The following is a 23,733-nucleotide window of genomic DNA, read 5'->3' as shown; positions in this document are numbered from 1 at the left end:
GCTGGGAAAATCCATAAAACTGCAGATGAAAATATATATTCTCTGGCGTTTCTCTACACATATTGACAGACCCAAAATTTCTTTCTTTTTTCAATTAGATTGCTGCATAGGATTTGAATTCATAAAATTTGCATTTTTTTTTAAGGATATATTTCTTAACTGTGAATCATTTTATCAAAAGTTAAGTAAAGTAACACATTTACTAAATTGTATTTTATTCTTTTATAATTTACTTAAAACATCCTAATAGATTTAATCAATTAGAGTATATGTGTTAACATTGCACATGATTAGCCCATTGTGGAATATTATGATTCTCACTTGGCAGCTGACATGGGATGTATGTAAAATGTGTGTATAAAATATTCAGGTGGTATTGTCATATATACACTACAGGACTTGCTAGGCCTTTGTATTCAATATAATTTGGTAACATACCAAGCCAAAAGAGTTAGCCAGAGTGTCAAATTATCTCATTTAACATAATCTAAAATGTAAAGTTTCCTTCTTTTATCAATGATGCATGTAATTTTATTTTTATATTATTCAAAAAGCAATAAGTTTAATAGTTTTGGATAAAATAAACAACAATTTGATAACACATAATAATAACAAATACTTTAAAATGTATAAGGATGCTTAAATAGTTTTTTGAGTAATGTTTGTTATTCAGATCTTGCAAAAACTTCTCTCTTTCAATTTTTTTTTACAGGGAATCTTTGTATTGGTCTTTAGCATTTGCATAACTAGATAAAAGTTAAGTAATTCTTCCCCATTATTTTAAGTTGCCCTTTCATTCTAAAACTCTAGTTAAAAAGTAGAGGAAGGGAGGAAAGTTACAACCACCCCTCTTTACCTGAATACAATGAACTCATTACATTTGAGCAATCTAGTAACTGTTGCTCTATTATGAAGCCAAGTGGTCCTGGGTATGGTAGGCTACAACAATTTATATTACTGTCTTACTAATGACTTTTTAATCAAAATATTGGTTAGTTTCAATATAGGTAATAACCATTGTTCTATGTGGTATTGACCAAAAACAATATAATCACTGGAAAAGTTTGTATAAATGAAACTACTATACAAAATTATTTTTTAAAAACATAAACTACAATGTTTAATATACTCAATTAAAAAAAAAATAATTTATGCAATGCAATATGAAGCTTATGTAAAGGTGCAGCAATTTTTATTCAACTTATAAATAAGTTCCATTAACATGTTTTATTTTTTACAGTGTCTATTGCAATGGAAAATAATAAACAAAAACTAACATGCCCAACATAAATAATATATAATTTTATTTAACAAGGAAAGTATGACTAAACTCAAAAAGTTAATTTATAAAATTCACTCATGCTATTTGGTGATGATTTAACATTTGAACACTTCCTATTTTAATATCCTTTTATTTTATTAAATTATTTATCTGTAGAAATATCATTTTTTTTAACAATGAAATTTCATGAATGGAGTGCAATGAGTTATTTAAGCAAACAAAATTTAGCATAAATGGATATTTAAATCCCAAGGTATTAAATGATCGAGCGTTAGCTCATCATTTAATACCGAGGGATTTAAATATCCATTTATGCTAAATTTTGTTTGCTTAAATAACATTCTATTGCAACAAAAAGGTGATGTTAGCAAATAATTTCTTGAATAAAATCATAAAACGTTTTTTCATTTAATTTTCATTTTTTTCACTGTTGTGTTTTTATTTGACATTAAAAATAAAAATCATAAAAAATCTTCCAAATCAAAGAGAAAAAATCTTTGAATTATTGGTCAATTTAAGTTCAAAGATTTTTTTATTGTAAAAAGTTAATTTTTTAAAAATATTTTAGAAAAAAAATCTTCTAACAAAAAAAAATTATCATAATCCAAGATGGCGTCAATACATGTAAAATAATATTTTCAAAACAAAAAATTAAAACTTGAATATCTTTTTTCACAGATTGAATTTCAAAAATCGGTCTGACAGTTTTTCCAAAGTCAGTATGATCTATCGAATGGAAAAGGTTTGAAACTGATAGAACATTTCTTTATACTAAAACATATTCTTTCTCCCGTTTTTTCCCACACTTCTAAAAAATGAAATTCAATGAAAATTAAATGGTTCTCACGTTAAAAAAATTTTCTCACGGGTCCTAAAAATGAATTTAAATGAAAATCATATGTACCATTTAAATCAAATTAAATGGTTCCCACACTCGAAAAATTTTCCCACGCTTGACATTATTGAAAAATGCTAAATAAATGGACATTTAAACAAACCCAATATCGCGTTTTTTGCAATGGAATGAAAAATGTTATAATTGGTTTTCTTCATTGAAGCAAAGGATTCATTTTCAAATTCTGAGAAATTGTAGTTGAAAAGAAACAGACTAATCTAGTAATTTATTTCAAAATTGATTTTATTCTCCTGAACCTAAATCTAACAGATTCTACTTTGAAATAATTTAAGATGAAAATTATATATTTTGATAAAAATTTCACACTATATATCTAAATGAAAAAGAGCGGAATCAGCCTATCTCAATAACTTTTAATTTAACACAGACAAGTTTACATAAAAATTGTATTAGGCTGGAAAATTTAGTATAAAGTTGGCTATCCAATAGAATATGTGTTTTCATTATAGAGTTTTAACAATAGACAAAACAACTTAGACTGATAATATTTATGAGACTTTTTTTAACAGAGAAAGAATAAGAATGACATTAAAACTATATGGGTAAGAACTTACAACCATTACTTAGTCAAAGTGAGTTCTTTAATTGACTTAAAATGTCTTTCTTTCATTAACTATTTAACCTTAATAACTTAAAAATCTAATATTTTTTTTGTATCAGGTTTGGATTAAACTGTTTTTTATTGATTTAAAGAGTAAGTACAAACTACAAAAAAATATTTTCTTTGTCCAAATTAAAGCAATCTAACTTATTTCTATTGTATTAGATGTTAAGGTGTGTTCCAAATGCATAAGGCTAGAATGGTCTTATTATATTGTTAGAAGAAATCCACTTTTTAAGTCATTTTATGAGTAGAATTATCTTTATTTGTATGTTAGTAGCTAATCTTTATATTCTTCTAAAATTTGGTAATCAAATACTAATTTAAAATAAATTGATTTTAAGATGCCCATAAACAGTTTTTATCCAAGATAAACAATACAATTTGATATTTTTTCTGCAAAGATAACTATAATGATTGTTATATAATATAAGTATATTTTCAATTAATAATAGAAATGAGGGGGATTCATAGTTTTCTTTATTGTAATATCATCTCAAATAAAATTTTAAATAAGGATACATTGATTTTATCAATTCCAAAGCTGTGCTATTTGTTGCTTTGGTCATCCTTGTGTTGTATTATATGTTCAGATCTGATATTGGAAAAGAAATCTGCCAAGAAGAGTCTGAAACAAATTTTCTAACCAATTTTCTGTTTAGAAAAGTTACATCCAAATTCTTTTACAATTGACATAATATAAATAAAAAAGATTCATATTCAACATATTTTATACAAGTAAAGATAAATAAAAAATGGACTTTTTACAAAAATTCATTTTTAAATATTCTGTTTATGAAAAAAATTGGGAAATAAGAAAATATTACATTTGTACGACACTTTTTACAAGAAATATGGTGATACATAAACTTAAAAGAAAAACATGTAACAGCTTTTTGTGATAATGTTTCTATCTTTTGCTTAATTAATGTAACTTCTTGCAGAATGCAAACATTTAAATGTGTTTACAATTTAGCTTATACTATTCAAAAGTCTAAAGTTTTTAAGATAAATCAAAATTTTTTTTTTAAATTAAGTCTTTAGATTTAAAAAAAAATAATTAACTTTAACTAGTTGAATAAATAAATTTTCTTTAAAAACTTTTAAATGGTTTCACAGTTATGTTTAAAAATTTAGGTTCCAGCTTATTTAGAAGTAAATATGTAAATATAACTAAATATTTACAACAAATTTTACATTGGCCATTAATTATGCAATGAATCTCTACTTACACTGGTTGACTATTACACTGGATATGTTAATCAAAAAATTTGTATAATAACTAATAAGTAACTTTCCTTTTGATTTCTAAATATGCAGTATATTTTGGTTCATCTTAGATTTAATCTTTGTAGCTTTATTTTAATTATTCATATCATTTAGCAAATTTAGCTGTTGAAGAAACATCTTGTTAGCTGTTTTGTGGTAGAGCTAAGATTTCTTCAGGGCAAAAGTTGTTTTTATTTGAGAATGTGTTTCACTGGGCCAATTTATAAGTTCTATGTTGACATCAGAGCAAGTTTAGAATACCTCATTATAACTATTGATGATAAGTACAGGTTTAATATATATCAGGTTGACTCATTTCTATAATAGCATGTCAGTTATGAACATTTTGATAATATAGTCGAAATTATTAATTTAAAATTCTAATTCTAATAAGTCTACTGTTATAACAACCAGCCATAAATAAAATGTTAAAAACATTTTTATAAATATGACCTAAACCCTTCTTGTCTTTTGGAAGCAAAGCTAAAGTATGCAATACATCAGGCCTGTTCCTTGTTTTGCAACGCTTAGTGAGAAACATTTACTCAGCTACTACTTTAGATAGAAATCTAAAATAGAGAAACATACAACAAACTAAAGGGAAGCATGTATTGGCGGCAATCAAACATATTTGTATTAAACTTTTTGAAAAGATTTTCATAAAATAATTTTTTAAAAATAATTTTTAGATTATTTTAGTAAATCAATTCATATAAATTAGCTTTACTACTTTTTTATCATTGTTGTTATACTTAAACTAAAGATCCTGAAATCTGGACATAGCTGCTTTTATCCATAGTTACTTGTTCTCATGTAAAAACCGTTTCTAGGAAGGATATTTTTGTTTTTATTTATAATAGATAATATAAAATTCAGAAATTTTACATTTAAAAAAATCCTAATTTAAAAAAAAAAAAAAAAATAAACAAATTGCACATGAGGTAAAGTATTTATATTTTTTTGTATACTTCAACTAAAGATTTAATATTTTAAATATAATTTGACTTGTTAGTTGGGATTTGAAACCTAGCATTTAAAAAATGACTCCTGTTGTTAGACTTCTTAATTATTAGGGTTTTTTTTTTCATTCAAAATTCTTTTGCCCTTTCTGTGTGTTTATTTTAAACTATTATATTATTATTCTATTTACAATTTTTAAATACAAGATTATATTCATAAATTGAATATTAAAATGCAACTGTTTTTCCAGTTGACTGGTCAAATTAATCTGTATTAGAAAAGAATCCCCAACTGTTAAGATTACAAGAAAAATAGTGTGAATGCAAAACATCAAATATTTGCTAATTTTATCCTTACATAAAATTGGATCTAATGCTAACTATTTGATTTTTTTGGTTTAAATTAAATATTAAAACAGGAAAATTTTTCTTAAAGCCTTTTTTTCACATTAGACAATACCAGAAAGTTAAAATCTATATTATATTTAAATTTTAAAAAATTTAATCCCTCTGGTGGCTCTAACCCTAAATGCTTAACCTAAATACGTTTCAATCAAAATGTTAGCTTGTAGTATTGTGTAATATTGTAAAAATATCCTGCAATGAATGCAAGCAAGAATATCTTATGTTTTGGATGTTTCTACAAAAATGAAAAAAGTATAAAGAAGTTTTCATTTTTCTATACCTCTTTTTCCCCACTCCCCATAAAATATAGGAAAAAACTTATTTATAATACAGGACAAATTTTGAGTTTATAGGTAAATCATGTATAAACAAAATTCAAAAGAATCACTGATCTAGTTTAGCTGTTTTGCCTGTGAACCTGTATATTGTAATGACTCTAGTTGGCATGATATGATCACCCATTAATCTGCATCCACCATTAACCTTTAGGGTAGCCTCCAGAGAGAGAAGGGACAATGGGCTGTTTATTACATTAGTCCCCAAAGTTTTATAACTCTGTTTTCTTGTTGGTTGGATTAACAACTTTGGAGATTTTGATTGGTTGATTCTTTAACTTGGGTGTTCCAACGGTTCAATCTCTAATTTTAAAATACAGAAGAGGTAATTTTGTTTATCATTATAACAGATATATATCAATTAATTGGGTATTGTCTTATCCCTTTAGATCCCCGGGTAGCCTTCCACTAACATCCCAATGGGTTTAGTTATTACCCCACCTTATAGCATTATCCCCTTAATGTATTTTTACTCCAACTCTCTCTTATAACAGCCAATCATTACGTTTTTAAAAGCGAAGCTTTTCTATAATTAGGGTCGGTCCGTCCTACGTCCGTCCGTAACGGATAGCTTTTTTCGTTAATTTAGGCATGTTAGAATTGTCTTATCGATTTCAAATTTTGCATGGTGATTCCTTGAATAGTTAGGTACGATTTGGAAAGCGTAGCAACTCTATAATCATCACTAAAATGTCCGTACGTCCATTTTAAACATGTTGATTTTTTTACTTTTTTAACAACAAATTTTTATGTGATCTAATCATCCGATTGATCTGATTTTTGGTATAATGATTCCTGGGACAACAAAGTATAATGTAATAAGTGAAGCAACTCTATAATCAAGTCCTAAAAATGTCCATAAACATTATCCTGATTCAAGCAGTTTTTCAACAAATTTACTTACAATTTTGCTTTGACTCTTATACATTTATATTATGATTATTCAGTTCTGACACTATACATACAAGTGTTAATGTCCGTTTGTCCTACCGTTTCAGTGCTTCGCTTTTATGGATGTTGTCATCCTTGTTTCATTAGTTGGCTTATAAACTTTGATACTATTTATAAATCCTTGATTGATTAAAACTCGCAGTTTCAAAGATTTCAATCGGTAACTTTTTACCTACATATTATGTTTAGTATCATTGGGGATGTACATAAATTATCATTAATTGTCTTTCCCATGTTTTTTTTTTACAAATCTGGGAAAAGCAAAGAATTATAAAAGACGAAAACTAACCAAAATATTTAGAAAAGTTTAAAATAAAAGGAAAATTTTGAGTTAGAAAATATGCAGGAGAAAATAAAATAAAAATCAACTGTTTCATATATCTGGAATGAGGCTTGTAAAATCTTTATATTATATTTGTTTTAACATTTTCTTTTTGCATATTATAATACTCGTGGCAGATAAAATAACAAATTTAAAACCAAGTAGTTTAAGAGAAACTAGCGGCTACGCCCCTAGAGGCCTTTAGGGGCACTTGAGAAGGGGAGAGTCAAATTTGATAACCCAATTTCTTATTTTAGATTTTAAAGTAAAAAGTGAAAAAAATTTTTTGGGGGGGCGAATTTATTTTTTTTTTTGGGGGGGGGGTGCGTTCGGTACAAATAAACACACAAACATCCTGTTACTTTAGTATAAGTGTAGTATTCGGCAGCCGTGAGCCATGTTCTATGGCAACCCTGACCTTGGTCCGGAGAAGGGCCAAGGGCCCTCCCCCGAGTACTGGGGAAGGGGTCAGCCGACCCCTCCCTATGCCTTAAAATTAATGATAGATTTTGACAGCCTTTTAACCTAGCCATTTAACCTAGGCGGATACCACATAAGGATTTAAACTGTTCAGGAGAGGTTAAAGTGGGTATTAATTTTCCCCTTAAGATTGAATTTGGGGACTTTACACCCCAAAGTTTATTACCTCCCTTGCAAAACTCTGTACACGCCATAGATAGGACAATAGGAGAGTAATTAATCTCCTTGATAAAAATTATTTTGCATGTAATTATTTGAAATATTGGGTAGAAGATAGGAGATTAAATTATCTACTAAATTTACTACTTTCATCTATCTATCGTCTTTTAATTAACCTTACTTCTATCCATCTATCAATCTATTCAGATATTTATCTAACTATCTATCTATCTATATAGGTGCATATTCGGGTCCCCCAAACTGTTGGTTATTGTAATGTGTCTAGTAAATGTATAAGATCAATACCGTTTGCTTGCAATTTTCACATCCAGACTTTCATAATATGGTAAAGCCTTTTCCAGTATGGCTTCGAAACCGATCAATATCCACAACCATAAAAATCATGTGTACAGTCGTATTACATACAATTTTCCAAGGATAATAAAAAAATCATTGACTTAATAGAAGTTTTTTTTAGCACGGGCCTATAGAAAATTATAGAGGATTCTTAATAGTGCTTAATTTGTTACAGGAATCAGCATGCAAAGTTTAAAATCGATGGAAGATTCTAACATGCTTATATTATTTAACAATCAGAGCTTTCAGTTAAAGAAATATAGTTATTAGAGTACAATGTTTATTAACTGTACATATTAGTTAATTTTCTGTGTGTTTTCTTGTTTATAGTCCTCATACATGTAAATACACATACATTTTTATGAATATGGTCCCAGAGCTAAATTGGGACAATTCTTCAACTAAAAGATATCTAAATTAATGTACACCCCCAAATATGATTAATAAAGTTACCCAAATTATTGGTGGAGAAGTTAGGACATTGCTATAGTTAGTACAGCACAAACAAGGTTTAATAACAGTTCTCAAAGTTTTGAAGCCAATGAATGAGAAACAATGTTTAAAAAACTTTGGGGACCAATATAATAAACTGCGACCCCCATCAACAAAAAGCTTAAAGTAATTTTCTAAAAAAAATAGTATAGATGGACATATTCATGATCACTGTCCCAAGTAATCTGCGTCAACAGTATATATAGTTTACGCAAGACTAAATACGAGAATACATATATTCAAACATTCAATGCTCAAAAGAAATGATACAACAAGAATGCCATGATTCATTGCAGTTGAGCTAATGATTTTTACAGATATGTTGCTGTCTAAATTCGTATTTAAGATCTAATTGGAGTTAGGTTCCAAGATATCATTTTTTAGGTGTATAACTTAAATCTAAAAAATATGACATGTCCTTACGTTTGAATTTTAGTGAAAGAGTATATACGAGTCATTAAACTTTTTATATTATTTCAGTTATATTCTTTTTATAGAAGGTATAAGGTATAAGTGCAAATCATCTGAATTAATAGTCAATGAAGTTGATTTTATAGAATTCAGTCTACTATTGATTGAAATAGTATGTTAACAAAATTCGTCCTTGTTTATGAGGGTAGGGGGTATGATGAGTGAGTAGGATTAAAGGGCTTGTCTGATTATCCAAGTAGAAACATTATCCATAGCTATAGTATAATCAGGGCTATAGGTATAGGATACTAGGGTAGTGGGTATGCTGAGTGAGTAGGATTAAAGAGCTTGTCTGATTATCCAAGTAGAAACATTATCCATAGCTATAGTATAATCAGGGCTATAGGTATAGGATACTAGGATTAAAGGGCTTGTCTGATTATCCAAGTAGAAACATTATTCATAGCTATAGTATAATCAGGGCTATAGGTATAGGATACTAGGGTAGTGGGTATGCTGAGTGAGTAGGATTAAAGGGCTTGTCTGATTATCCAAGTAGAAACATTATTCATCCCTATAGTATAATCAGGGATATAGGTATAGGATACTAGGATTAAAGAGCTTGTCTGATTATCCAAGTAGAAACATTATCCATCCCTATAGTATAGTCAGGGCTATAGGTATAGGATATTAGTAGATATTTAAAGGAAAGAAAAAATATTTAACTACAAATCAATGCCTTACTTATTTATAAAATTCAAGTTTTTCTTTTATGAAAAAGAACATTTTAAAAGGAAAAAAAATATCAGCCATATAAAGGGATATACAATGGACGTTAAATTGATAGACACCTGTAACGATGATAAAGTTTTGAGAAAATGATAATAAAACTTTGGGTAATTTAAAGTTCAATGTCCACTTTTTTCCCTCCAATAATATTTCCCTTAATTCTTGAGCTTGCCTAGTCAGGCAGAAAAAATATACATACATGGATTTATAAAAAAAATATTCAAGAAAGTCTTATTTTTTTCTTAGATTATGTATATATTTTTACTATTTTATATCTTATTTTGAAAGCTTAACACTGAAATCCATTCCATATCCAATAAAACTATTAGCAAGCATTTAACCTTAAAAAAAAATATTTAATCAGTTAAAAATGTAGTAATCATGAATAGTACAAAACCCCCAAAACAGCTGAAATTATGAAACCTCGCCCAACTTTTTCCAATCCAGCTGTTAAAATATTTATATAAACAAGAATGACAACATAAGAATGAAATAAATCACGAAACCCACCAAAATATATGTTATTTGAGCAGAACCGCGACAAAGACCAAATTGTGTCAAAAATGTTCCATGTTACGTCATAAAAATGAGATAAGATGAGAGTAGAAGTGGGAAAGAAAACCCCTAAAAAAGAGATGGATAAGGACTCATTTTTATGACGTCACATGGATCATTTTTGACACAATTTGGTCTTTGTCTCGGTCTTTGTCTCTTGGACAGACAAACTGATTTATAGAGTAGGTTCGCTTCTAAAAAAATAAAATGCATGATAAATGAAAAGTTGTTCCATTTTCTCCGTGTGCTGCAATCAAGATGATAATCTAAAATCTGCACATAAAGAACACATGTCTAATGTACATTCAATAATGTGATAGCATGTGTGTATGTGTGTGAGAGTGTGTGTGTGTGAGTTTGTGTGTGGTAGGGCAGGCAATTCTATCCATCCAACTTTGTATGTTTATCTGTGAGGTTAATGTGAAAACTTTTACAAGAGTTAATCAGAGGACAGTTCTAGATCTGGATTTAAATACTGACCTCTTGGTGAAGTGAAACAGTCAGACAAAGCTTTTTAAACAACTCTTTAGTGGGTTTATTTCTTTTAAAACAAACAATTCATTAAAAATAAAAGACTACCTCTAATAGAAGCATGTGGATCGACTAAACTACACATTTCTTACTATTCAAATAGCATAAATGTGATAACTTTCATGAAATTAAGTTTTAAATCCTCCAGCGGCCACATTTTTATTGATCCTCAAGTTGAATTTTAAAAGCTAGAAGAATTTAAAAAGCTAGGATGACAACAACATCCATAAAAGTGAAGCACTGAAATAGTAGGACAAACGGACATTAACACTTATGTAGTTTCAGAACTGAATAATTAGAATATAAATGTATAAGAGTCGAAGCAAAATTGTAAGTAAAATTGTTGAAAAAACTGCTTGATACAGAACAAGGTTTATGGACATACTTAAATTTTTAGGACTTGATTATAGAAATGTTTTGCTTCTAGCATTGTACTTTAATGTCCTAGAAATAAGTATTCTAAAAATCAGATTAATCGGATAATATCAGATCACATAAACAATTGTTGTTAAAAAAGTTAAAATATTAACATGTTTAAAATGGACGTACGGACATTCTGATAATGATTATAGAGTTGCAATGCTTTCTTAGCAGTACCTAACTACTACAGGAATCACCATGCAAAGTTTAAAATCGATAGGTCATTTCGAACATGCCTCAAGTAACGAAAAAAACTATCCGTTCCGGACAGACGGACGGACCGACCCTAATTATAGAAAAGCTTCGCTTTTAAAAACACTCTCAAATAGGTCAGACTTAATCTTATAATTATGTTAGTTTTGTTTATTGTATTAAATTATTAACCTTATTCAAAACAAGAAAGAATGTGTGTATACTGAATCCTCTAAATGAGACATACCCAGAAAAACCTTAGAAAAAGTTGTTAAGAATTGAGCTTTGGTTGTTTAGATAAATAAACACTAGAACAATCACATATACCTTTCAGCATTATTGAGGCAAGGCTTAAATAGTTTTTCCCGTATCGCTATGAAACTGATTAATATCTGCTATGTCGGGGCATATAACATGGTTTTAATCTTATAATTGTACATTTTTATTTCCGCGGAAAGCTGTTTATAATATGATGCAAGAAATAACTATTTTTAAAAAGATAAAAAAATAAGATTTCTTAATAATTTGACTAATTAAAATAGGAAAATATTCTAATAGGCACTCTAATATAACTCTGTAATTGTGGCCCCTGTCTGAAAGAAAAACATATGGGAGGCAAACTTTTTTCTTCTTCTTAAATTCAATTACGCCAGCAAGACTTTTGCCAGCTTTGCCTTGGTTAGCCGGGGTTAGCGGGGCAGAAATAAAATTAAAAAGCTTTCATACAGAGATGTTTATGTTTAAACATACAAAAAAGAAAAAGGGGTTTTAGTCCCTTTCGTGGCAACGCCTCTTGATGGGCGTTTCCTCGTATTTTTACAGTAGCTTTACCCCTATTTCTAGCCCCTGCGGGGGGTTCTAACCCTGCAGGGCAATCACCTAACCTAACTTCTCCCCTTAAGAGGTGGTGCCACGAAATGAAATATACCCGAAAATGATGTCAAAAAATTTACTTAAAATGTATTAATAAATGAATATTTTGATTTTATATAGTTTTATCCAATAATTGATTAGATAAACCATAATATAAAGTGGAGAAATGATAAACTCAAAGGCATCTTGAGAGTAAAGTTAGAATACAATACATCAAAAAAACTTATCTCGTGATAGATGATTGTTTTTTTTTAAAAGCAACCACGGTATTCCAAAAAGTAAAATAGTTTAATAAATGTTCACTAAAAAGAATTTATCTAATTTAAGGTTACCTCTTTAGTCTTTTAGCTCCTTCTAAAATGTTTAAAATAAATACTATTCAAACTATTTTTGTTCCTAGCTGTTTATGAAGATAGTCACTAGACATCCAAAGGTGGAGGGTAAAGGGATGTTTATCCCCCCTTAAACTTTAAAACTTCTCATTTACCTGCAGAAAATTTTTAAAAAGATATTAAATAGAATACCATTCTCAAACCTTTGACAACCCTCATTTTACCTACCTCAAAATAAGAAAAAGCTTTGACGTCTCTAATTTGCAGTTTTGTGTTGTAACCAGGTAAACTCATTATGCATCAGATTGAATTGTATCTGAGGTGTGAATAATCTATACAATCAAATTAATATGCTAGCTTAAGCAACATGGATAGATTTAGAAAATCTATTTATTGCATAGTATCATTGACAGCTTTCCACGGATATTAAATGAAAAACTATAAGATTAAAATTAGTTTTGTTAGTCCTGAGGAGCCAAGGGCCTGGGCTAACATACCTGATATTTATTTTATGATTTTTATTTTATGTTTGTGGAAAATTTTCTGTAATTTGAAGTCATACATGGTTTTTCATTATGGTAAAGAACTGGTTCTAATACATCGGTTTTGAAGCCATACTAGAAACTATATTAATAATATTTAGCACACATACGAAACAAATTAAGTTTCGTAATTTGTTTTTATTTCTGTTCAAAAATATTTGTTTATATTTTAATTAAAATTTTACATAAATAATTAACGGTCGTAAATAAATTACTTCTTTGCTTTTATAATTACTTTTAAAAAGAGATAAAGTGTACCATTATTAATGAAATAGATTATCCTTGCTTTAGTATGATAGAAAAAGTAGTCAAAGTAACTAAAATTATTAGCTTTATAATATAAAGTAATCAATTCCAAATGTTGTTAAGTGCCATTATAAAGTCAAAGTGACATTAAGTATTATAAAAATAAGTAAATTACATATTTTTTATTGTTTTTGTTTTATTTTAAGATATCAGTTAAGAAATAGATAAATTGAATAGAAACATTCAAACACAGCCACCCTTTAATTTAAAATTGATTTTAAAAAGGGAGGAAGGAAAGAGGGTAGTTTTTTAAATTATTGTTTTAACTTAGGCTAGATAGGTTAGGTCATTTTAGGAACATTGTATTACTATTAGGTTATGGCACCGCATGTATAGTTCCACTAGGGGTACTTTAAGGAAAAGCAGTAGTTTACTTTTTAAAATTAGTTGACTTTAGAAATATTTTAATTGCTGTAGTGTATTTTTTAGCCATGGGTGTTTTGCCTGGGGGGTGAATGTGTAAGTGTACCAATGTACTCTTACATGAGATCAATATAAAGTATGTATTTTAGTGGTAAGAGTGTACTAAGTATTTGTATTGTTCTTTCATGAATAATATTGCAAATCTATTATAAAAAATGGAGACATTCTTATTAAACATTATTAAATCTGATGTATTGATTAAGAATGCTACAGAGTGGTTGTATTTGTTTGTAATATGACATCCAATTATTATTATATCTGATGTATTGATTAAGAATGCTACAGAGTGGTTGTATCTGTTTGTAATATGACATCCAATTATTATTATATCTGATGTATTGATTAAGAATGCTATACAAGGTTGTATCTGTTTGTAATATGACATCCAATTATTATTATATCTGATGTATTAATTAAGAATGCTATACAAGGTTGTATCTGTTTGTAATATGACATCCAATTATTATTATATCTGATGTATTGATTAAGAATGCTACAGAGTGGTTGTATTTGTTTGTGATATGACATCCAATTATTATTATATCTGATGTATTGATTAAGAATGCTACAGAGTGGTTGTATTTGTTTGTGATATGACATCCAATTATTATTATATCTGATGTATTGATTAAGAATGCTACAGAGTGGTTGTATCTGTTTGTAATACATCCAATTATTATTATATCTGATGTATTGATTAAGAATGCTACAGAGTGGTTGTACCTGTTTGTAATATGACATCCAATTATTATTATATCAGATGTATTGATTAAGAATGCTATAGTGGTTGTATCTGTTTGTAATATGACATCCAATTATTATTATATCTGATGTATTGATTAAGAATGCTACAGAGTGGTTGTATCTATTTGTAATATGACATCCAATTATTATTATATCAGATGTATTGATTAAGAATGCTATAGTGGTTGTATCTGTTTGTAATATGACATCCAATTATTATTATATCTGATGTATTGATTAAGAATGCTATAGTGGTTGTATCTGTTTGTAATATGACATCCAATTACTGATAATGGTGTAAAGGTCTTTACTACGAAGTTTTCTTTCATTTTAGCAAAAAAATATTAGATATTTATAGTTGCAAAGTAAGAAACAAGTCTAAACAATTTTATGTAAATTGTAAAAAGCATATTTATAATAAAAAAAGGATGACAACATTCATAAAAGCGAAGCTCTGAAAAGGTAGGACAAACAAACATTAACACTTGTAGAGTATCAAAACTGAATAAACAGAGTATAAATGTATAAAATTCGAAAATAAATTTGTTGAAAAACTGCTTACATGCAGGATAATGTTTAAGGACATACTTACATTAGGACTTGTTTATAGAGATGGTTTGCTAAAAACATTGTACATTGTTGATCTCAAAAACAGTATTCCAAAAATCAGATCAATTTGATAATTATAATGCATAAAAAAATGTTGTTAACAAAGTTAAAAATCAACATATTTAAAATGGACGTACGGACATTCTGATGATGATATAGAGTTGTCACGCTTTCTAAATCGTGCCTAACTACTACAGGAATCACCATGCAAAGTTTGAAATCGATAGGATACTTCGAACATGTCTAAATAAAAGAAAAGAGCTAGCCGTTATGGACGGACGTTCGGACCGATTCTAATTATAGAAAAGCTCCGCTTTAAAGAAATTGAAGAAAGACTTCTCATAAAATTTAACTTTAAAGAAAACAAATGCCCAATTGAGGTAACACCTATGTATTTAGACACCATATCCATTAGTATACAGGGCACATCTATAATATTAAGTCTTTATAATAGACAATAATTAGAATAACTGCTCCTTTGTTTATCAGAAACAATAGAGGTATGAAAAAATAGCAATTGATTATAATACATTTCTTTGATTTTTGTGATTTTAACTGCAATTTGGAAGTTTGACAATAAATTGATATATTGTATATAATGACGATAAACAAACTAACCCCTCTTTTAAATTATAAGTATGATTTAACTAACCATGGAATGTTTATAAAATTTTTCATAGTTTTTAATCCAACCAATAAGAAATTTTTTTATAAGAATCTGGGTACTAGAATAAGTTACAGTACATTATCCACTCCCTACCTGCATCAATCTGACATGAATATTGGAATTATTACACTTTACACTAAAGTTTTGGGTTTCTAATTCTTTTATAAAGTCATTGCTACATATTTTAACAATTTGTCTCTATCTCAGACTTTTGTTATTCTTTTGTAAAGTCATAAATTTTATGATATCAATGTAGTCTTTGAATCAGACTTAACAAACAATAGAACTGTAAGAGAATTATTCTTTTTATATTTCAAGGTAAACTCCTAACTATAGTGTTTTTTTTGCTAAAAATGCAAAAAAGGTTACTAAACAATGAAACGATTCGATTCTAGCAGGGCAGTTCTATGAGTAATCCACTATTTGGGTTTACTGAATTAGAAAGATAAAAAGCATTAATTAAACATTTTTGTATTAAAATAATTAATATAACACAACAGCCAAAAGTATGCTTATTTGATAAGAACACTTACAAATTACAAAGAGTAAATTTTTTTTATACCTTCTAATATATACTATACAATATTACTATTAATGACTGTTTCAATGGGATTATGATTCTTAAAAATAAAATTGAATATTGATTTTTTGAAAAATGTTAATGTGTTGTCCTTTAAAGAAAATGTTAAAGGGCTCGGGACATGATTATTATGTATTTTAAATGGATTTTCTGACATCATTATTCATACAGAAACATAATTTAAATAAGATTTCAAAATACTTTCTTTAAATATGTTTAGTTTTAATTCTTTATTTTCCTTTTTCAAAGAAAATTCTAAAATTATCCCCGTAAGTTTTTAAATACTCATTTATTAGACATTTATTAATAGCAGATATACTTTCAATTACGTCTTAATTGCCAATTTAATCTTTAATTTATAAAAAAAAAAGAAAAATAATCCCAACATTTTTTTCTAGAAAAAAAAAATTTTTAACTGCAAAATTTAAGTACTAGATGGTTTTACGAAAATAATTTTTAATGTGTATGATTGATATTTATAACTTTATAATACAAAACATTCTTTGAGATAGAGATGACAATGGGATGTGTATTAAACTAGTCCGCAATTTTATTTTGAAATAACGTTTTCGTATTCGTTGTCTTAATAACTTTGGGAACTTTAATTGAAGTTTGATTAGTTGGTGAAGTAACTACCATTAATTGTAATCTACTGAAAGAAAAATTTGTTTATTATCATTGGAGATTAATATAAATTTATCGTCCATTGTTTTATTCTCCTATAAAAAAGCCATTAAGACTTTTTAATTATATTTCTATGCTATAAAAAAACCGCCAATAAACAAGAAAAATTTTCAATTCTTTTGACTTACATCTTGTCAAGATTTATAGAGTAGCGGCACTACTAAAAATATGATCTAGAAGTTTTGTTGTTCTAAGAATTATGATCTGCAGCATAATTTTCTTTCTTCAATTGCAACTTAAGTTTTGTCACTTACAATAAGTCAAATTTCTTATTTTTGGGAGCGAAGCATCTTTGAAGTCTCTGAGTGATAACATTTTTATATTTTTTAGTTTATACATTTATCTATTTCCTCCCCAACTTATTGACATATTTTTTTCTTCATATATCAATAGTAAATTATCTTTAGATATAATAGTTTAAAATCAATCTTTTTTTATAAACTAAATAGAAGAAACTTCCTCCTGACAACAATATGTAGTAATTTTCAGGTAAGGATGGGACATTGGGCTGTTTATTACACTAGTCCCCAAAATTTCAAAATAACCTTCTCTTATTCGTTTGCTTAACAAATTTGGAGACTTTTGTTGAACTTTGATTGATTGGTTCATTAAGTTGTGTGTCCAAACGTTAAAAACACTAACTATAACCTATAGAATGAGTATTTTGGTGTATTATCATTGGAAATGTACATAAACTCATCGGTCATTGTCTTATCCCTTTAGACCCCTGAGTAATTCTTAACATATTTACCTTTTTTGTTGTCTATTGAAATGTCTATTTTAAGTCAACAACATTTAAAAGGTTAGACAAATTGTGCATATTTAACGTTATAAAAGCAACTATGCCATGTTCACCAAATTTTACCAGGGATCAAGAGGTAAAAGACAATGGCCGAAAAATTTATATACATCCCCAATGATGATACACAAAATAATCCCTTCTGTAGTGTAGAAAGAAGTGAATGGAACGTTTGAACGCTAAACTTAATAAACCAACCAATCACAAAGTCTCCAAAGTTGTTAAACCAACAAATAAGAAAACGTTATTATAAAACTTTTGGTAAAGTGTAATAAACAGCCCATTGTTCCTTCTTTCTCTGAAATTTTCCTCAATTTCTTTATTTGGTATTTTACTTTTATAGGATTCTTTACATATTTTTACTTTTTTTGAATAACTTAATGAAACATCCTATATCCTATAAATAAATTAACAACAACCCCCCCCCCCCCCTAAAAAAAATTGTTTATACTTTTCTTTTTAAATCCTTATACTAAAGTAACAGGATGTCTGTCTGTGTGTTTGTACCGAAGGATATCGCGAACCGCTGAACCGATCGGGTTCTCCTTGATCTTTACTCAATTAGAACATATATTGAGGAATGCCTATTTTTGACAGATTTCCTGTATATATTAGTGCCCATTCTAGTAAGGTAATCCCCCCCCACCATATATTTGGAATTACATTGAAAAAACGAGAGTGGGTAATTTTTGTTTGTTACTTTATTACTTTAAGTCAGGTTTTATTGGTGACTGGGTAGCCCCGCAGAGTTAGTTAAAATAATAAATAGTCCATACAAAGCAATATTAATACAATTTTTCTCAGAGATGCAAGTAATCCAATCCTATCTCTTTTGATAAAACCTAAATATTTCCCCGTAAGAAGGATAGTATATATTATAAATCCCCAAACATTTTCCAGAAAAAAGTTTTCAAGAATAAAAAGCTGGAATAAAAACTCTTTTCAAACATGAATTTTGTGATGCAAGAAAGTATTTTCAATTCAAAAATGCATTGCACTATTTTTGCTGTGAAAAAAAAAATCTTTGTGAAAAAATATTTGTCTAAATGCATTAACAGTTCTTTACTTTTAAAAATATAAAATCCTTTTTTTTGTGAATTGAATTTATTTTATGTAATATTTGAATCTTTTTTAAATAGTCTTATTAAATAAAATATTAGCTTTACTTAACTTTCCATTCTGTATCTATAGTTTTATTATATTTGAAACGATTCAATTTTATAATTTTTCATTGACTTTGTAAAATATTAATTTAGTTAAAACGTTTTTTTTTGAGAATTAACTTTTTTTCAGTAAAAACAAGTGTGACATTCTTAATTAGTAGCGTAACTATTGTTAAACTGGTAAACAAAGAAACAAACAAAAAGAAGCATCTATCTTGTATACTAGTCTAGAAAATGACAAGCCTTCTATAAAGTTAGAAATAAATAAATTTCCCACTATAGCGATTTACGAAAGAACAGACGATTATAAATAAGCATTGAGTAGCTTTGCTTTTTGTTGATAACACAGTTATGTAAATTATATTTACACATATTGTTATCTAAAAATGCATATTACTTTTAAATTGAATGGCAGAATAAAACAAGGATGGCAAATTCAAAATCAAATCATAAAATCAATACCAGTTTTGTTAGCCCAAGCCTTCAGCCACACACGGCACACAAAACTGATTTATAATTTTTCATTTTATTATCTGCGGAAAACGGTCTATAATATGATTCAATAAATAACTATCCTGAATAGTTTTCAAATGATTTTTAAACCGACTGACAAAACACAAAACTTAGAATCTTTGCAACAAAAAATATTTCATAAAATCTACAAAAAAAATAAATCCTTATAAGCTAAAAAAACGTGATCACATGATGAAACTAATTATATATTCATATATTATTATTATTATTATTATTAAGCCGGTGCATGCTAAATAATAAGACATATTGTCATGCAATAAGGGGCGTACCTGGTATTAAAAGATGGGGTGTTACATGCCCCCCCCCCCTCCCCCCACATCCTTTTATCTATCTACCATCTTTTTTTAGTTTGATATTTCATGTTTCTTCGAAATTTGTTATATAATGAAACACATACATCCATATATGCATACAACTAGGAATCTATAGGGATAAGACAATGGCCAAAAAATTAATGTCTATCCCTAATGATGATACACAAATTTACTCCTTCTGTAGTTTAAAATTAGTGGTTCAAACGTTTGGACACTCAACCTTTTGAAAAAAAACCAATAAAAATTCAATAAAAGTTCCCAAGGTTGTTAAGCCAAGAAAACCTTGATTTAAGAGTTTGGGCAGTAGTGTAGTAAACATAATACTGTCTGTATGTAAAAACAACCCCCCCCCCCATATCTATATAATTCCCGTGTACGCCCCCGTGCATGCAATAATATGATTAAGAGAGGGTGAAGGTGTTGTCTCATATTTCACAAACTCTTTCTACCCATAGCAGCGTTCAGGCAATACTGTTGATTTATACCCACAACAGCGTTCAGGCAATACTGTTTATATATTTATATTTTTTTTAGCAGTTTTTAAAAGAAACAGCGTAAAATGTCCAATAAAAAATGACGTCATACAATACAAATGACAAATGATAGTATACAATTATCATTGGTCAATTACAATGTATATTGGCCTATCATTGGTCGGTTGTATTGTATTACATCATTTTTTATTAGACACTATACACTGTTTCTTTTTAAAGATATGTTTTAAAACTGTTTGTTATTGAAATTTACCCAGGTAGAGAGGAGACATTTAAGTCTAAATTACACTTGTACCCAGAGTTTTATAACCATCATATCTTATTTGTTGGCTCAAAATCATTGGGTATTTGAAAAAATAGTTTGGGGATGTATTTTATATAAATTAATCGTCCATTGTATTATCCCTTTAGTCCCTAGACAAACTGCATTTTTTGGGCTGAAATCTATGATTCTTACTTTTTAATAACACGTACTATTTTTTAGGAGGGTACTACCACTCTCACAAGAGAAATCGACCCTAGAAAAAATCCCCCACTCTATTTTTTTCCCTGTAATATAAAATAGTACGGTATTTTTTCTGTAGCTTAAAAGCTAAGTTACTAATGAACCGATTTGGTTCTCCAGTTTAAAGAAATCTAAAATAGGTCCCGAGTTGGTTTAAGCAATTTTTATTTTGTTTAAGTCTTGTGGTGTCTTTTGATATTTTTCATCCCTTTTCTTCCCTTTTAAGAGCCCCGAAAGGCTATGGGAGCTGCTAGTTTTATAATAAAAGTATGGTTGATTTTGAGAACACACTCCTTTTACTTCACCTTATGTACACAAGACAATTATTATGTAAATATTATATTAGAATATTTATACACATATACAAATATGGGTAAAGTCAGGTAGGGAGGAGACATTGGACTGTTTATTGCACAAGTTCCCAAAGTTTTATTATAACGTTTTCTTATTTTTTTGCTTAACAACTTTGGAGATTTTTATTAAATTTTGATTGGTTGATTCATTAAGTTGAGTGTCCAGACGTTTTAACCACTAATTGTGATCTACAGAAGAGATAGTTTTGTATATCATCATTGGAATGTACATAAATTTATTGGCCATTGTATTATCCCTTTAGATCGCTGATTTACTGTCCATTAACAATTACTCACATAATATAACACAACCTTTACTTTTTGCTATTAGGAACCTTTTGCAATTATGAACCACAGTATACGAAAGCGATGGCACACTATAATATACTTACTATTATATACATTACATTTTATCTTAAAGTACATTATAATATACTATATTCATTAAAACTATAATTTGTAAAAAAAAAACATAATAACATTACAAAATTAAGATTTTTAAGATAATTTCAATTACTGAACTTAACTTTAAAAATCTAAAAAAACACATGCATAATAATCTAAGGTAATTTTCATAAAAAGAAAAAAATAAATAGAATCGAAATTCAACAATAAATCTTGAGGAAAGTTTAATCGCAAAAAAATATATTATGCCTCTAACATTTTTAAGTTAAAACTAACATTGGGAAACAATGTATTGTTTTTAATTCTGCATGTGAAATATCAATACTTTGATTATAAATAAACTACTATTTAATGGTAAAAAAAGTTGAAAGCAGAATATTTTTCCTCTTTTAGAAAAAAACAGGAGGTTTCCCCTAAATTACCTATTCAAGCACAGAAACCCTTACTCCTTTATTTTTGGGGACCCCCTTTTGGTATGGGAGAAAACTACCATATCCTTGTCTATATTTCATAAATAAGGGGGTATGGGGTTCAGTGCTCGATAGGGACACTTTAAGGGAAAGCACAAAAAATTAAAAAAGTCCCTACCTCGTCAACTCTATCCAGAACCCCGCTAGGATTCAGATGTCCGGATGGAGCGGCCAGCCTGGAGTCCAGGTGGCCTGCACCTGCCAGCCGGCTGTCAAGGTGGCCGCCGGATAGCCGGCTATCCAAGCCGGACCCCTGGAGGTGATGGTGGGAAGAAGAGGTACCACCTCCACCTAAAATTTGAAAATTATTTGATTCAGAGATCTTAAGTGAAAAGGTGAAACGATAATTAAAACAAAAATACCCCTTCTGTAGATTTTTAAAAATGTGTCAATGCTATTGAATTAACCAATCAAGTTATAATTAAAGTACCCAAAGTTTTAACAAGCTAATGAGAGATTATTATTTTAAAACTTTGACTACCATTATAATTTACAGTCAAACGGGAATTAATCCATACTTTCACTTTTTATAGTATATAAATAATCAACCTTTGATTGCATTAGCTATCTCTGGATGTTCTAATTGCAATGGTAATAAGTTGTGTCTATTTTTATCCTTATAAAAGCCAGACATAATAGCAGTGAGAGAATATAGTGGAAATATACATTTACACCTTTTTATTATCAAGTATATATTTACCTGAAGCTGAAGGTTGCACGATAGTGGCAAGACTCAGCTGGTCATAATAAGGTATATTATTAAGTATACATTTACCTGGAGGTTGTATCATATTGACAGGACTCACTGTGTAGGACTCTGACCCACTCAGCTGGTCATAATAAGGTATATTATCAAGTATATATTTACCTGGAGGTTGTATCATATTGACAGGACTCACTGTGTAGGACTCTGACCTACTCAGCTGGTCATAATAAGGTATATTATTAAGTATACATTTACCTGGAGGTTGTATCATATTGACAGGACTCACTGTGTAGGACTCTGACCCACTCAGCTGGTCATAATAAGGTATATTATCAAGTATATATTTACCTGGAGGTTGTATCATATTGACAGGACTCACTGTGTAGGACTCTGACCCGCGTGGCAGTTCATAATAAGGTATATTATCAAGTATATATTTACCTGGAGGTTGTATCATATTGACAGGACTCACTGTGTAGGACTCTGACCCACTCAGCTGGTCATAATAAGGTATATTATCAAGTATATATTTACCTGGAGGTTGTATCATAGTGGCAGGACTCACTGTGTAGCACTCTGACCCACTCAGCTGGTCATAATAAGGTATATTATCAAGTATATATTTACCTGGAGGTTGTATCATAGTGGCAGGACTCACTGTGTAGCACTCTGACCCACTCAGCTGGTCATAATAAGTTATATTATCAAGTATATATTTACCTGGAGGTTGTATCATAGTGGCAGGACTCACTGTGTAGGACTCTGACCCACTCAGCTGGTCATAATAAGTTATATTATCAAGTA

The 23,733-nt window shown here is 28.8% G+C and overlaps 1 protein-coding gene across 1 annotated transcript in view; it reads right to left on the bottom strand.

The window, feature by feature from the left end:
* LOC145319778 (uncharacterized) overlaps nt 1-23,733 on the bottom strand; it is a 162,940-nt gene that overhangs the window by 22,709 nt on the left and 116,498 nt on the right. Inside the window, exon 5 of the mRNA XM_080162162.1 lies at nt 22,342-22,514. Coding sequence (XP_080018288.1) covers nt 22,342-22,514 — 173 coding nt within the window. The remainder of the gene's footprint in view (nt 1-22,341; nt 22,515-23,733) is intronic.

The sequence above is a fragment of the Acartia tonsa genome, chromosome 1 (assembly GCF_053477335.1).
Source record: "Acartia tonsa isolate MP-2025a chromosome 1, ASM5347733v1, whole genome shotgun sequence".
In the NCBI taxonomy this organism is placed as follows: domain Eukaryota; kingdom Metazoa; phylum Arthropoda; class Copepoda; order Calanoida; family Acartiidae; genus Acartia; species Acartia tonsa.
The sequence above is the reverse complement of the archived record's forward strand: the minus strand, read 5'-3'. Positions and strand labels throughout refer to the sequence as shown.